This window comes from Hemitrygon akajei, chromosome 2, assembly GCF_048418815.1.
Source record: "Hemitrygon akajei chromosome 2, sHemAka1.3, whole genome shotgun sequence".
In the NCBI taxonomy this organism is placed as follows: domain Eukaryota; kingdom Metazoa; phylum Chordata; class Chondrichthyes; order Myliobatiformes; family Dasyatidae; genus Hemitrygon; species Hemitrygon akajei.
The window spans coordinates 49,353,493-49,371,022 of record NC_133125.1 but is presented as its reverse complement, the minus strand read 5'-3'; the positions used below and the strand labels follow the sequence as shown (position 1 = coordinate 49,371,022).

At 39.7% G+C, this 17,530-nt stretch overlaps 1 protein-coding gene across 1 annotated transcript in view; it reads left to right on the top strand.

Annotated features, from left to right (window-relative positions):
- The window catches only part of LOC140741711 (A disintegrin and metalloproteinase with thrombospondin motifs 19-like), a 370,470-nt gene that overhangs the window by 244,835 nt on the left and 108,105 nt on the right, over positions 1–17,530 (top strand). The window contains exon 15 of the mRNA XM_073072007.1: positions 12,578–12,698. Within this exon, the coding sequence (XP_072928108.1) occupies positions 12,578–12,698 (121 nt within the window). The remainder of the gene's footprint in view (positions 1–12,577; positions 12,699–17,530) is intronic.

The following is a 17,530-nucleotide window of genomic DNA, read 5'->3' as shown; positions in this document are numbered from 1 at the left end:
TGCTTTGAAAGAAGTTGGGTAACTGCACTGAAACTGCGCTCACTAAATATGATGTTGGATAGACACTTAAAAATATCTTGATCTTTTTCCACAGTGCACGATAAAGTTCAGAGATTCCTTTCTGCAACTAAAAGTTTGATTATTTGAACCTTTACTTCAGCTCAAAGTCATTTTGTGGCAAGATTAGTTCTTCCTCCATCGTTCCTGTTAATTCCTCATCATAAGTGTTCACGAATTCATTTATTACCCAATCTGGAACATGCATCAAGAGAAATTCCAAAAATCTCTCTTACATATCTTTATGCAGCTCACCCAGGTGGGTGCAGCATATCTGAAGATCATCATCTGATATTCTTTCTTTCTCTTCCAACTCAGAGAGGCTAGGAAATTTGAAAATATTGCAAAAGCCAATGTTGTAAATAGGGTTAACAAGGACAGAAATGTGGAGATGACTGACTTGACTTTGATAAGATTCACATCATCTCCTTGCAACTGAAGAATGAATTCATTAAACTTTATGAATAATTTTGACAAATAAGCAGGGTCAAGCCTAATATTCTTGAGTTGATTACAGAATGAAGCATTCGAGTCTTCAAAGAATTTTATCACCGTTTGAAAAAGCGCATAAGAGCATCTCAGGCATTTTCCCTTTGAGAGCCACCAGACTTCTGTGTTGAACAGCAAGCATTCAAACCGTTCATCACTCTCAAAACAAAGTTCTCAAAATAGTTGAGACTTAAGAGCTTGAGGCTTGACGTTATTTACTGCTGTGATAACAGTATTTAATGATTTGTACAGCCGGTGACAAAGGTTTCTTACAAACAGATGTTGTCTGTAGATTACACAATGAATGTTAAATATGTTAGGTACAACTTTTTTCAAGAAAGTAATAACCTTACTGTGGTATCCTGTCATTGATTGTGCCAGAACTATTGCACAAGCAAAAATGTTGGCGAGCGGAATGTCCTTCTCTTTGAAAACTTGCTCAACAACCTGAAATACTGAATCCCTCTTTGTATCTTTTACTAGTCCGATTGAAAATAACAAATCTTGAACCATGATTTTGTCTTTTATAAAGCGAACATAACCAAGAAGTTAAGATTCATTGCTTGTCAAAGTTGACTCATCCAACTGCAGAGCAAATTCTGTTGTCCTAGTTAGGTTGCAAAATGTGTTCTCCACATTCCCAGAAATTTCATCTATTCGTCTTTGAACAGAGTTGTTGTTGAGTGGAATCACTTTAATTACTTGGCCTGGTGACGTGCAAAGTTGTACTCAGAACCTTGCTTACTGCTGGTAGAATCAGTTGTCTCCAATTGTATGGAAATTTCCAGATTTAGCAATGAGCAATGAAATGTATGAAGCTGTTTTGTTTTGAAGTGCTGGCAAATGTGTTTTTAAATGTTTCCAATTCTGAAAGTTGTCACAAAGTGCCTGAAAATAAGCCAAGTTCTTATTGCTTTATCAGAGTATATAATCTTCAACTGTTCAAGGATGGTTTCATTGTCTCATTTGAAAAAATCTTACACACAACATGCAAATTGACTGCTGTTGGTTACCTGGTGCTGGTATAAATCCTTTTTCAGATACTCCACACTACACTATCTACGCTTCTTTGTCATTTTGGGTTGTTTCTGCCATTTTTGTTAAAAGACACAAGACATAGAACCAGAATTAAGCCACTTGGTCCACCGAGTATGCTCATATTCGTCTGAAACCCATTTTACTGCCTTCTCCTTGTAACCTTTGATGTTCTGCCTGATGAAGAATATATCAATCTCCACATTAAATATACTCACTACCTTGTCCTCCACAACCTTCCATGGCAGTGAATTTCTCAAATCCATCACCCTTTGGCTAAAGAAATTCCTCCTTATCTCTGCTCTAAATGGGTGTCCATCCATTCTGAACCTGTGCCCTCTGATCATAGATTCACTTACTATAGGAAACATCCCCTTCACATCCACTCTATCTAGTCCTTTAAATATTAGATAGGTTTCAATGAGATCCATCCCCCCCCCAACATTCTTCTAAACTCCAGCAAGAACAGGCCCAAAACCATCAAATGCTCCTCATATGTTAATTGTTTCATTCCCAGAATCATTCTTGTAAACCTTTTCTAAACCCTCTCCAATGCATTCACGTCTTTTCTTAGATAAGCAACTGAAAACTGCTCACCATACTCCAAGTACAGTCTAACCAATGCGTTTTAAAACCTCAGTGTCACATTCTTGCTCTTTTCTTCTAGTCCCCTTGAAATGAACACTAACATTGCATTTGCCTCCCAAGTCCCTTTGCACCACTGGTTTTTGAATTCTCTCCCTGTTTAGAAAATAGTCTATACCTTTATTCCTTCTACCAAATTGTATGAACATACACTTCCCTACACTATTTTCCATCTGCCACTGCTTTGCCCAATCTGTCTAAGTCCATCTGCAGACTCCCTGCTTCCTCAACACTATCTGTCCCTCCACCTATCTTGGGCTTACTTTATCATGCGCCTCCAAGCACCCCGAAGCCTCATCCTTAATAATGGTGCCTAACATCTTCCCAACCATCGCTAACTAGCCTATAATCGCCTTTCTTCTGGCTCCCTTTTAAAGAGTGGATTGTCATGTACAATTTTCCAGTTCTCCAGAACTGTTCCAGAAACTAGTAATTCTTTAAAGATCATTACTGATGTCTCCAGAATCTCTTCAGCTGCCTCTTTCAATTATGGGGTGTAGTCCATCTGGTCCAGGTGACTTATGTGCCTTCAGGTCTTTCAGAGGACCGTCTCCTTAATAATAGTGATTGCAGTCTGCCCCCTGACACTCACAAATTTCTGCCATACTACTAGTGTCTTCCACATTGAAGATACCACAAAATACTTATTAAGTTCTTCATTCATTTCTTTGTCCCATTACTACCTTTGCAACATCACTTTCATTGGTCCAATATCCATTCTCACCTCTTTTTTTACTCTTTATATAGAACCACAGAACATTACAGCACAGAAACAGGCCTTATGGCCCCTCTTGGCTGTGCTGAACTATATATCTGAAAAAAAAATTAGTATCCTCTTTTATATTATTGGCATGCTTACCTTCATATTTGATTTTTTTTCTCTACTTATGGCTCTTTTTTAGCTGCCTTCTGTTTCTAAAAGCTTCCCAATCCTCTAACTTACCACTAAGTTTTGTTGTATTATATGCCCTCTGCTTTTATGCTGTCTTTGCCTCCCTTGTCAGCCACAGTTCTCTCATCCTCCCTTTAGAATACTTCTTCAACTTTGGGATGTATCTATCCTGTGCCTCCGGAATTTCCCCCGAAACTTCAGCCATTGGTGATCTGCCATTATTCCTGATAGCTTCCCTTTCCAAACAACTTTGGCCAGCTCCTCTCTCATGCCTCTGTAATTCCTTTCACTCCACTGTAATTCTGATACATCTAACTTTAGCTTCTCCCTCTCAATCTGCATAGTGAATTCTATCATATTGTGATCACTGTCTCCTTAGGGTTCCATAACTTGAAGGTCCCTAGTCAAATTTGGTTCATTACACAACACCCAGTTCAGAATTTCCTTTCCCCTAGTGGGTTCACAGCAAGCTTCTCTAAAAAGCCAGCTCGTAGACATTCTACAAATTCCCTGTCTTGGGATCCAGCACCAACTTGATTTTCCCAATCTACCTGCATATTAAAATCCCCCATGACTATCGTATCATTGTCTGTATGCCATGCATTTTCGATCTGATTGTGATTTATATTCCACATTCTGGCTACTGTTCGTGATTCCCATCAGAGTCTTTACCCTTGCAGTTTCTAAGCTCTACCAACAAGGATTCTACATCTTCCAATCCTATGTCACCTCTTTCTGAGTATTTTTTTTCACTTTTCAACCAACAAGCAACCCCAGCCCCTCTGCCAATCTGCCTGTCCTTTCAATAAAAGGTGTATCCTTGGATGCTAAGCTCCCAACCATGATCTTCTTTCAGCCACATCTCAGTGATGGATTAACGACCATGGTCAATCACCTTTTGTTTACTTCCAGTGTCAAGCTCTGTGGTCAATAAAGGGGAAAGTTCTGACATCTTCACAGCTCAGGCAAAATCTGACTCTTCCTGCAGGTGTATAAAGTGGAGTGGTGATATCTTGATTGGAGCATATGCTAAAGAAATGTAGTCAAGTCCATTTGAAAGGGCAGGTTCTGAACTTTACCCCATTGAATGCCATATCCTAATTCACAGGAACTATGTCACTGTGTGATTATGGGAATTGTCCTATACTACAGTAGTGAACAGCAATGATCTCACTACATTAACACATTTTTTCAGTCCAGATTTCTCATGATATGCCAAATACAGAAGTGTCATGTTGCTTTTCAACAACTATAATGCGCTTGAGCCAAGTCCAACAGAACGGTGGGTTAGCAAGAGATGAGGTGATTATGTGATCACTGTAATCAATTATGGGGCAATGAGGATCAAATGGTTTTATTAAGTAAACCATGTCTTAAATTAAGCCTGTAATCCCTCAGCAGCCTGCCCTTGCTACCGAGCACCCTCCACCCACTGCCCCCAGGAGCGTGATATCACCCACTTAGGGAACCATTGGTCTATACTAGTCCCATTTACCAGCACTTAGTGTGTGACCTCCTGTATCTTGACAATTCAAGCGGCCATTCCAATGCTTCTTAAATGTTGTGAGCACCTGCCTCCACCATCTTTTCAGGCAGCACGGCCCAGATCGTAACCATGCTTTGAGTATAAAAATATTTCTCAGCAATTTCTTATCAAGTAGATGTCAGATTATTTATCCAGCAGACTGCCTGGTTGATCTTCAGGCAGCTAGCTTTACATGAGATCTTCCATGAGATCTTCTAAACCAACGTAAAAACCCCAGAGGGACGGAAATTCTGCAATTAGCTGGCGCCACCACCTGGATTCTTAACCATGCAGTTTAAAGAACAGAAAGGTTGAAAGCTTCACCCAAAAACGAAATATTGTGGAATCGCTCTGTAGGTTAGGCAACATCTGTGGAAAAAGAGAAAATGAGATATCATATCATGTTAAATCAGAAGTGGAAATGTTAACTCTATTTCCGCTTCTAGTTGTAAATTAGATGGCATAGCTATCTCACAGCTCTACTGACAGAGATTTGATTCAGACCTCGGGTTTGCACATTCTTCCTATGATCTTGTGCATTTCCTCTGGGGGCTCTGGTTTCTTAATATCTCCCAAAAATTCACACTGGTTACCCCAACCATGTAGGTGACTAATGGACGAATCTGTGGGTCATTAATAGGCACGTGTAAGGGAATAGGTTGGAGGGTAATAAGTTGAGGAGTAAGATTGATGTGAACGCACTGAGGATTAGCATAGAAACAATGGACTGTATGACCTTCAATTGTGTAGAGAAATATTATATCTATATATCTATATCTATATATATATATATATATATATATATATATATATATCTATAGATATTTATATCTTCCAAGATGGGTTGGTGTTCTGAGATGATGAGAGTGGTCACTTGCTCACCAGTTTTCCTCTGGGATAACCCCTGCGAGAGGCACACTGGTGTAACTAGTAAAGCTGCTGCCTCATGGATCCAGTGACTAGGTTCAGTCCTCTCCTGCAGTGCTACCCATCTGGAGTTATACATTCACTCTGTGACTGTGTAGGTTCCGTCTGATACATAAGTATTGCCCCCACATCTCAGAGGATCATCTATGTAAATAGTAGTTTATAGCAGTGCCCTGGTGCAATTATGAAGGAAGTACAGCAGTACCTCTACTTCCTTAGGAGTTTGTGAAGATTCGGTATGACATCTAAAATGTTGACAAGCGTCTATAGAGGTGTAATGGAGGGTATATTGACTAATGCATCACAGCCTGGTATGGAAACACCAATTCCCTTGAACAGAAAGCCTTTAAAAAGTAGTGGCCATGGCCCAGTTCATCACGGGTAAAGCCCACCCCACCGTTGAAAACATCTATGTGAGCCCAGTCCATCACAGCTAAAGCCCTCCCCACCAGTGAAACATTTATATGAGGTCATTCTTGCACTCGGCAATTAGGCTATATAAAGAATCAACCTTTAGCCGGGGAAGTGATGACACCCTCCTGTTAGACTGTTTATGGTAATTTATTTCTTATTCTTTCTACTTCTCTTCTAATATTTCTATCTGTGCACTGTAATTTCCTTTGGGATCAATAAAATACCTATCTGCATGAAATACTGGTTGCATCACAACATAAAGCAGCATTCATCATCAGGAATCACCACCTATCTATGTTTTCTTTTTACTACTGCCATCAGGAGGAAGGTACAGGAGCCTCAGGACTCACATCACCATGTTCAGGAACAGTTATTACCCCTCAACCATCAGGCTCTTGAACCAAAGGGGATAACTTCACTCAACTTCAAATGTTCCCACAATCTGTGGACTCACTTTCAAGGACTCTTCATCTCATGTTCTCGATATTTATTACTTATATATTTATTATAATTCTTTTCTTTTTGTATTTGCATAGTTTGTTGTCTTTTGCACACTTGTTGAATGCCCAAGATGGTGTGGTCTTTCATTGATTCTGTTGTGGTTATTATTCTGTGGATTTATTGAGTATGCCTACAAGAGAATGTATATGGTGACATATATGTACTTTGATAATGTATTGTCTTTGAACTTTGATTTCAACAGTAATGTAGGATGAGCTCTGTGTGTATGATAGATGGTGTTAGTAGGGTGGGCAAGTTTAGATGTTAGAACGCATTGCCATAGGGCTGATTTTCAAGCAGCTGCTAGACCTCTGTTTTTGCTTTTCTATAAACAGTAGATAAAAATGACCTCACCCTTAAATTTTTTCCTGCTTTCATCTAGATGAACATGAAACTTCTGGTTCTACATTAATTATAAGTGTATTAGACATTACAGTTGATTTGTAGAAAATGTCAGTGCTAGAACAACTGTATTATATTTAGTGCCTCAAACATATTACTAATGTCCCTTTTAACTGAATTCATCTATCAACTTCAAAGACAACTTCTTTTGTGAGTTTAGAAAAGAACAAGGTATAAAATGGGACATGGCAAGTGCCAAAACAGCCCCTTATTTGAGGAAACTGTGAAAAAACAAAAACTAATTGAGAAAATTGCTGAAGTGCCCTTCATTTATTTGGGACACAATGCCACTTAACAAAGGTAGATGACTTGCCGAATAGTTTTTAAACAATGTCAGTTGTGTGTGTTTGTGTTCAAAAGCAGTGATTTTTGCCACTGATAGTTGATGAAAAATAAGTAGTAAGACAATTCTGAGCTATTTTGCTTACTGTGGTTTCAAGCATTCAAGCTTAAAGGTACCAGAAATGGCCTAGAGTGAAAATGAAACAATTTCACTACTTCACTAATTTAAGAACTATGAGGAATTTGAAGGTATCAACAATAATCTTGAATGTTACAAAATGATGAAGATTTGGAGGACTAATAGCAGTGTATGAAGGCAGGCCATTATCTTCACTAGGTGTCTGCACTGATTTTGTTCATTTACAGTCAATCAAAGGAGCATGACAATGTACACTCCTTTGATAACTATTAAGAACTAATACAGAGGATATATGGTACTGTAGTACTATTTGTACTGTTCTAGTTTATTTTGTATTTCATTTGCCCAGCTTTACTTTTTTATACCTTTTAAAATATTTTCATGAAACTTCAGCTCATTGGGGTAGCCATTTAATTGGGCCAAAATATACTGGTTCCTATGTGTCCCAATTAACTGGAATCCACTTTATTTGTAACTATTAGCAGGTTATTTACAACACATACTGTCAAAACTAAAAGGAAGTTCAGTAGGTTGCATCCATTGAATAATATGGGATAAATATTCCAGATTATCAAATAGACATGTTCATGAATACGGCTACAAAGAACAGTTTGTTCAAGACTACATCAGTGTCATAAATAGTGAGTTTCAGTAAGATAATAAGTAAGGATCTCATAGGTAGCAAATTGGCGGCCCAAACCTCCAGGACACCATTAAAAAGGCAACTCGGGTAAGCAGCTCTGACAGAGTTTGGCAGCCAGCAGACTTTGTAAGCTGTATGAGCTCTAATTGACCTTTGTCGTCTGGGGTCTTCCTGAAACTCTCACCACTAGTTCAAGATCTCTCCCAGTCAGATCCATGTGGCAGCCGCACAACATATTCCAAACAAAATCATGAATTGGCAACACGCAGTTGTCAATGTGAATCAGGACCTGGGACGTCGGAACATTCATGGACAGCAACAGATCGGAATGTTTATCTGCAATCTTAATGAAAGGAAGGCCTCCTCATTCCCATAAGAAGAATTGGGCTTTCACATTTAATTTTAATATCACTGATATTTAGAAGCATTTAAAAGCTATAAACATTGAAGTAAATGGAATAAAAGATAATTATTAGGTATTTTCATAACATTTTAAAAGTAAGTTTAACCATAATCAGAATGTAAAAACATTAAAAAGAGCAAAATAATTAAATGAGGTAACTTACCCTCTTCTATGACCTTACATCTTTGCATTGTAATCCTTACTCTAAACAAGGGAGTCATGGATACTGTCCAGGATCTGTGTGGTAATTCAGATCCAGTAAGACTGGGATACTGTCCCACGCTCCTTATGAAAACCAAAGGCAGAAATCCTTTTCAAACATGTGCACAGAGTACTAGACCTAGTGCCCGTTGACTGGAACTATCTAGTCCATAAGATCATAAAACATAGGAATAGAATTAGGCCATTCAGCCCATCAAGTCTGCTCTGCCATTCCATCATGGCTGACCCTGGATCCCACTCGACCCCATACACTTGCCTCTTACCATATCCTTTGATGCCCTGACCAAACAAGAAATGATCAACATCCACTTTAACTATACCCACAGACTTGACCTCTACCACAGTCTGTGGCAGAGCATTCCACAGATTCACTACTCTCTGGCTAAAAAAATCCTCCTTACCTCTGTTCTAGAAGGTTTCCCCTCAATTCTGAGGCTATTCCTTCAAGTTCGGGATACTCCCAACAAAGCTGCCAAATGCTCCTCACATGTTAACCCCTTCATTCTCAGAATCATCCTAGTGAACCAATAACAACAATTCCTTTCTGAGAATGGGTCCCAAAACAGTTGAAAATATTCCAATGTGACCTGTCTAGTGTCTTATAAAGGCTCAGCATTATCTGCTTGCTTTTATATTCTATTTCCCTTGAAATAAATGGCAACATTGCATTTGCCTTCTTTATCACAGACTCAACCTATGAATTAACCTTCTGGGAATCTTGCACGAGGACTCCGAAGTCCCTCTGCACCTCTGTAGTTTGAACCTTTTACATATTTATATAATTGTCTGCACTGTTGTTCCTTTTACCAAAATACAGTATCGTACATTTCTCAACACTATTCCATCTGTCCATTCTTCTAATGTATCTACTTGAATTGCATTTCTTCCTCAGCACTACCTACCCCCCACCTATCTTTATATCTTCTGCAAACTTTGCCAAAAAGCCATCAATTCCATTATCCAAACCATTGACAAACAATGTGAAAAGTAGCGGTCCCAATACTGACCCCTGAGGAACACCACTAGTCACTGGCAGCCAACCAGAAAAGGCCCCTTTTATTCCCACTCGCTGCCTCCTGCCTGCCAGCCATTCTGTTATCCATGCCAGTATCTTTCCTGTAATGCCATAGGATTTTATCTTGTTAACAGACTCGTGTGGCACCTTATCAAACACCTTCTGAAAATCCGAGTAAATGACATCCACTGCCTCTCCTTTGTCCACCCTGCTTGTTACTACCTCGAAGAATTCTAACAGATTTGTCAGACAAGATTTCCCTTCATAGAAATCACTCTAACTGACTTATTTTATCATTAGTCTCCAAGTACCCCGAAACCTCATCCTTAGTAATAGACTCTAACACTTCCACAACCACTGTGCTTAGGCTAACTGGCCTATAATTTCCTTTCTTTTGTCTTCCTCCCTTCTTAAAGAGTGGAGTGACATTTGCAATCTTCCAGTCCTCCGGGACCATGCCAGAATCAAGTGATTCTTGAAAGATTATGACAAAGCATCCATTATCTCTTCAACAACCTCAAGACTCTGGGATGTAGTCCATCAATCCTATGTGACTTATCCATCTTAAGACATTTCAGGTTGCTTAGAACTTTTCCTTTGTCATCGTAATAACACTCACTCCAGCCTCCTGACGTGCATGGACCTCCAGCACACTGATAGTGTCTTCCACAGTGAAGACAAATGCAAAGTACCCATTAAGTTCATCTGCCATTTCTTTGTTCCCCATTACTACCTCACCTGCATCATTTTCCAGTGATCCAATATCAATACTCACCTCTTTTGGTTCATCAAATCTATTTCTTTCTCTCCCTATTGTACCTAATAGATATCTCCAAAGTTTTCTATTTTTAGTTTAGATTTTTAACTCCTCATTTTTAATGGAATGAAGTTGTCCTATAGTGTGAATTCACTATTGACGTAATGTTTGTGATTATGCAAATTGATCTGAACAAAGACTTGAACCATTTTAAGAAAAACTACTATTTCATTATAAGTGCATTTTTATGGCCAAACTGCCATGCACACAAAACTAGAACTGCTTACAAGGTATAAAGCTCCCCTTTTCTTTCCTTGTATAAAATGTCTACATTCTATTATAAATCAATACTATTTAATTTGTGATTTTGAAGCCGCAAGTACCTTAATTGCACCTTGAAAAGTTTTACATCATGAATTAGTTGTGGTGCAAGTAAATCTTGTCATTAAGTTTTCACAAATTCATCTTATCCTTGCAGATAGCTACCAGTAGAAGGTTATAAAATATGGCCTGCAACTAGTTTGGAATATGTTCTGGAACTGAGTTTTAAATGGTTCAGGAGCCATGTTTAGCCATTTGTCAGGTCAGCTTGCTGCCAAGAGAGCAAGATATCCCACAGCTTGCAGGTTTGAATAGTTGCAGTTTCTAGCCACAGTAAGTGTGCCTGATCTGAAACATCCTTGCAGCTGTGTGCACTCATAGGGAAGGATCCAAACGTAAACCTCAAGGGAAAATCCGGAGCTGGAGTCCCTGAAGCAGTCCTACGTTGAGCCCAATGTTGACTAGCAACCCCTGCGATAGCACTGGTACCAGACTGTAGCAGTCTCTACCGTTCCCTTGGACTCATTAGTTGCATGGAGAGGGGGAGCCTCATGCAATGGCAACAGCTTGCTCTCCATTTTGTACTGCCCTGACTTGTGTATCGACTACGTAGATAGCTAGGACTCAACATCCATGGTCAAATTCGACCAAAGGAGGACCTCCACCAAAGTGTATCATGCAATACTTACTGTAACAAATCTTGGCAGAGCTCCCATGGAAATTGTTCTAGTCTGACCATATTTTCTATACCCAATATGCTCAAGAAGGAACTGGGAAGTAAGACGTCCCCTTTTCCCAGACCAAATGCATAATTCCTGAGCCTTTTTCAGTTATCACAGCACAAGGTATTATGGAATGAGGTATTATGGCAAATTTGAAGTTCTCAGAGATTCAGATAGCCAAAGTGAATAGTGTTACCTCTTCAAAGCTATTCTGAATTTATCACTGAGCACTCTGATACATCTTCCCGTTTAATTGAAGTCTCACTGTTCAGGAACGATTTACTCTAGCAATAGCTAACACTGCCCAATAGGAGTGAATACTATAAAACTGGATTTTAACCTTGACTGTAACAGGAAGCGAAGGACAAGAATCAAACCAAGTCAGGAAGTTGCAGCTGGTTTTAGGTATGAGTATAACTTACCTAATTCCTGAGCCCTTTTAAGTTTCCACAGCTAGCATTTTGCTGTGAAAACTTAAAAGGGCTCAGGAATTATGCATTGGGTCTGGGAAAAGGGATATCTTACTTCCTAGTTCCTTCTTGAGCATATAGGACATAGAAAATATGGTCAAACCAGACAATTTCCATGGGAGCTCTGCCCAGATTTGTTACAGCAAGTATTGCATGATACACTTTGGATGAACGCCCTCATTTGGTCGAGTTTGACCGTGGACCTGAAGGAAATTTACTCATATCCAGGTGATATGAGGAAAATCCCTGAGATTCAAATAACTCCACAGAATTCATTTTACCTGGGCCTTAAGGTGGCTGAACAAAATTGAGCTATTTGGCCCCACTGGTACCACAAGAAAAGTAACATAATGTTTAGGTGAATAATTCTGTCTGCTGCTCTTCCTGTTGCCAATGACAGGGATTGTAATTGGGATCCAGTTTTGATATATTTAAAGGGAAAGATTCTATTACAGCAAATATCTTTCCTTCTGACTGAAAATGTTAAGTTAAAAGGGAAAACTAAGGGAGAGAATTGGGACCTCAGTGGGTCGATCTCCAGGGTAATGGTATCCAGATGCTTGATCACTGAGTATGGTTATGTTCACTCCAGAGATTCTCTGGAGATAGACAAACAATATTACAAAGGACATACAGTAAAGTGTAATATAAACAGTAATGTGTCACAAGGGGATAACTGTCTGTCATTCAACAAGAAAATGCTTTTTTTTTTGCAGAAACTTGGTTGTGATGATATACTAGGATCCTCTGCCAGAGAAGATCATTGCGGAGTTTGTAATGGGAACGGAAGATCTTGCAAAGTCATCAAAGGAGATTTCAATCATACCAGAGGGGCAGGCAAGTTGGCTTATTTCTGCGAACATTAAATATTTCTGGTCCACAGAGTCTTTTCTGATATGAATTACCATCACGTAGAAGATTTCAATGTATTTGGTGTCTCAGCCGGAAAATGTTCCCCAACCATGTCCTCTGGTTCTAGATTCCCTAGATAGGGGAACATCCACCTTGTTCTGCCTGTCAAGGAATTTAAGAATTTTGTAACTTGTGATGTAACGAAGTAGGGTCTTCGAGCAATACAGCACAGATACAGTCCTATTGCCCCAATGAGTCTATGCTGACCACATGGTGTACCTAGTTAGTTCCAGCTTCCTGAATTTTAGCCCATATCCTTCCAGCCCATTCCCCTCTATGTATCTATCCTAAGTGCTTCTTAAATGATACCCTTGCACCTGGATTAACCACTTCCTCTGTCAATTCATTTCTTATACTCACCACCCTCTGCAGAAAATGTTGCTGCTCAGAACCCTTTCAGATCTTTCTCCTTTCAACCTAATTCCATGCCCCCTAGTTTGGACTCCATTACATCAAGGAACCTGTTAACCTGTTTCTGTAAGGTTGCCCCTCATTCTCCTTCTTTCTTTTTCAATCTTTTTATTAAATTTTCAAAGACAAATACATAGTGGACTCATTCTCCTTCATTCCAAGGAATGAAGACATGGCCTGACCAAGCTTTCCCTATAGTTCAGGCCTTCCAATCCTGGCAACATCCTTGTAAATTTTTACTGTGCTTTTTCCAGTTTATTTATTTATTTACAGATATAGCACAGAACAAGCCCTTTGAGCTGCATTGCCGAGCCCCCCACCTACACTAATTACCCCCCAACTTAACCCCAGCCTAATCACAGGACAATTTATAATGACCAGTTAACCCAATAATCAGAACGTCCTTGGACTGTGAGAGGAAACCAGAGCACCCAGAGGAAACCCATGCGCACATGGGAAGGAAGGTGCAAACCTGCTTACGGAGGACACCGGCATTGAAGTTCGAACTCCGAAGCCCCAAGCTGTAATAGCATCACGCTAACTGCTACGTTACCATGGTGGTCCAACCACATCTTTATTGTAACACGGTGACCAAAACTGTACACAGTACTTAAGAGTGGCCTCACCACCAACCTATACAATTGCAACATTGCATCCCAACTCCTATACTCAATGTCCTGACTAAAGAAGTCCAGTGTGTTAAAAGTCCTTTTCCCCACCCTGTCTACCCGTGATACAGCTTTGAACAAATTATGCATGTGTACTCCTAGGACCCTTTGTCCACTATGTTACCCAGTGCCCTACCAGTCATAGTGTGTCACATCACATTTATCTGTATTGAAATCCATTTGCTGTTCCTCAGCCTATTTCCCTAACTGTTCAAGACCCCCTGTGATCTGTGATAACCTTCTTCATTATCAATAACACCTCTTAATTTTGTGTCATCTGCAAGCTTGCTAATCCAGCCTTATACACTCGCATTCAAATCATTTATATAAATAATGAATACAAGGGTCCCAAAACCAACCCTTGTGGCACACCACTCATCTCTCCTGAAATCCATAAAATTAATACAGTCCCAGTCAGTTCAGTCTCTTCTCATAAGCATCCCTAAAAGCAGTCTGTGTTCCCAAAGTGGCATCTATGTCTTTTAGGCTCATCACATCCTTCATTCTAGTCCATCTCGATGGAGCAGTGCTTCAGGAGGACTAACAGAGTCGTCAGATTTGCCCGTTAACCTGGGCCATTCTCCTTGTTCCCTTCCGCCTTCTGGAACAAGGAGCTTTTTGGCCCAAATGACCAGACTCAAGAACACCGTTTTGCCGATGGTGGTGAGAATTTTGAACCAATCATCTCATTCACAAGCTGCTTCCTTATGGTGCTGCCACATTCTCAGACTTCGAATTCTATCTCTCTAGGTTATTTCATTATTGCCTCTTTTTGTTGTTCCTCAGACTGTTCTCCTTCCTGTGCTTTTGCATGTCTTGTATTTATTACTATAATGTATACTCCTTACTCCATGAACATCATGAGAGCGAGGGTTTCACAGCAAGGGTTTCTGCATGACAATAAACAAATCTGACTCACATTCTTGGGTAGGGAAACAATACACAATAGTTAAGGGCTTTACCAGCAGCTAAACTGAGGCAAGGCAAAAGACTATTCACTGTTAATGAAGGTAAAGAAGAAAATCTCAGCAACAGGGAAATGCTAAAGGCTCAGCTCAGAGTCTCTTTCAGCTTGAGATTGTAACCAGAATGGTTTCAATGGTCATGGAACATAATATTTGGTGGGAGCAGACAATGGGGTCTGGCCATTTCAATATTTAACCAGGAGGATATAATTACTCTGTGACATGAAAAATGTACATTCTATTAATGAGAATATTAGTTATGTTCTATTGTAGCTCAAGTGAGAGCTGCCATTAAGCTATTAATTTGTCAATTTAGAGCTGATCGACTGACATGAAGCCCTTAAGCCCAGCCCATGTTTTGCATTCATTTGTCTTACACATAATTGTGAAGGTCATCTGCTTCGCTGATGTTCATCTCTGGAAGCATGGGTACTTTAAATGAAAGTAACTATGTCATCGAAATGGAATAACTATTGATTGCAAGTTTCAGTAGTGGAATTACTACCAATAACAATTAATAATGAATTAAGTGAAGTGGCATTTCACTTTCAAAACAGTATTTTCAAGGTAAGCTTTCATCATCCTGCTTATAGTATCATGTTACCTGAGCTTGATATCATTATAACTGATGCATTACCTGTGATTGAAAATCTGAAAATAAGCTTGAGGAACTAAACATCAGCTAATTAACCAAGACCAGAAAGTACAAATATGGCCATTATGCTGTTTTTTGGAATGGAATATAATCAGTTAAAGATCTTTCCATACGGTTTCAAAGCATTACACTATTAAAACTGTAAATCAGTTTAGATTTTTATTTATTCATCAGCAACTTTAAATTAGGTTCTCTGAGAACATCTTGCTTAATAATTAACCAAAACTCTTTGCTTCAGGTCTCACTTTCCAATTATGTTTCTTTATCAAAATGAAAGCTTCTAATGACTTTTATCTGAAACACTGAGCTACTGTAATATTAAAGGAAATGCAGGAGCATGCAGATTGCATTTGCAGACTTTTTATATTTGATATTTCTAACATGTTGCTAACATAGATTGCTGCGTTTGAATTGAATTGACTTGATTCCTTACATCCTTCATATACATGAGGAGTAAAAATCTTTATGTTAAGTCTCCATCTAAATATGCAATGTGCAATTTATAGTAATTTGTAATAAATCGTATGCAGAACAGGACAGTCAATATAACATAAACATACAATTGTATTAGCATGAGTTAATCAGTCTGATGGCCTGGTGGGAGAAGCTGTCCTGGAGCCTGTTGGTCCTGGCTTTTATGCTGTGGTACCGTTTCCCGGATGGCAGCAGCTGGAACAGTTTGTGGTTGGAGTGACTCTGGTTCCTGATGATCCTTCAGGCCCTTTCTACACACCTGTCTTTGTAAATGTCCTGAATAGTGGGAAGTTCACACCTACAGATGCACTGGACTGTCCACATCACTCTCTTGAGAGTCCTGTGATTGAGGGAAGTACAGTTCCCATACCAGGCAGTGATGCAGCCAGTCAGGATGCTCTCAATTGTGCAGAAAGTTCTTAGGATTTGGGGGCCCATACCAAATTTCTTCTACCATTTGAGGTGAAAGAGGCGCTGTTGTGCTTTTTTCACCACACAGCAGCCATGTACAGACCATGTTAGATCCTCGGTGATGTGTATGCTGAGGAACTTAAAGCTGTTCACCCTCTCAACCCAATATCCATTGATGAAAATAGGGGTTAGCCTGTCTCCATTCCTCCTGTAGCCCAAAACCAGCTCCTTTGTTTTTGTGACACTGAGAGAGGTTGTTTTCTTGACACCACTGTGTCATGGTGATGACTTCTTCTCTGAAGGCTGCCTCATTATTATTTGAGATTAGGCCAATCAATGTAGTATCATCAGCAAATTTAATTAGCAGATTGGAGCTATGGGTGGTGACACAGTCATTGGTGTACAGAGAGTTAAGGAGGGGGCTTAGGACACAGCCCTGAGGGGTACTTGTGTTGGGGGTCAGAGGAGAAGAGGTGAGGGAGCCCACTCTTACCACCTGCCAGCAGTCTGACAGGAAGTCCAGGATCCAGCTGCACAAGGCAGGGTGAAGGCCGAGGTCTCTGAGCTTCTTGTTGAGCCTGGAAGGAATTACGGTGTTGAATGCTGTGCAGTAGTCCAAGAACAGCATTCTCTGGATGCATAAGGATAGTGTGTAGAGCTGTGGCTATTGCGTCATCTGTCGATTGGTTATGTCGGTAGCAAATTGTAGGGGGTCCTGCATTTCCCATAATATATATACATCTATTGTAAAGACTGTATTTTTTAATTATAAAGGTACAAGATACTGGGAAAGATGTTCAGAAGGGTTATGCTACTCCTGGATGCTGACAGATGCAGACAATGAGTCTAATTGCTAATTTAGAACACAATTCGAACATCTGCAGTCTCTTGTGTGACTGTAAAGTTAACCCAATTCAATTTTGTTCTGGCCGGATTAAATCTGAATAAAGGAGTAATGATAAATTAATACTGAATTTGAAGCGGGCACTTCAAACCATGATCCATGCATGTCTGCCTGATCTTTTCCCTGTGGCAGAAGTGCACCCTTTTTGCACAACGCTCATTTCCATTTCAACCAATATAAATTGCTGCTTAATCCTTGAAGAAAGCTGCAATTAAATGAGGAACATATCACTCCAGCTAGCTGCTTTTCTTGTTATAAAAATGGACACT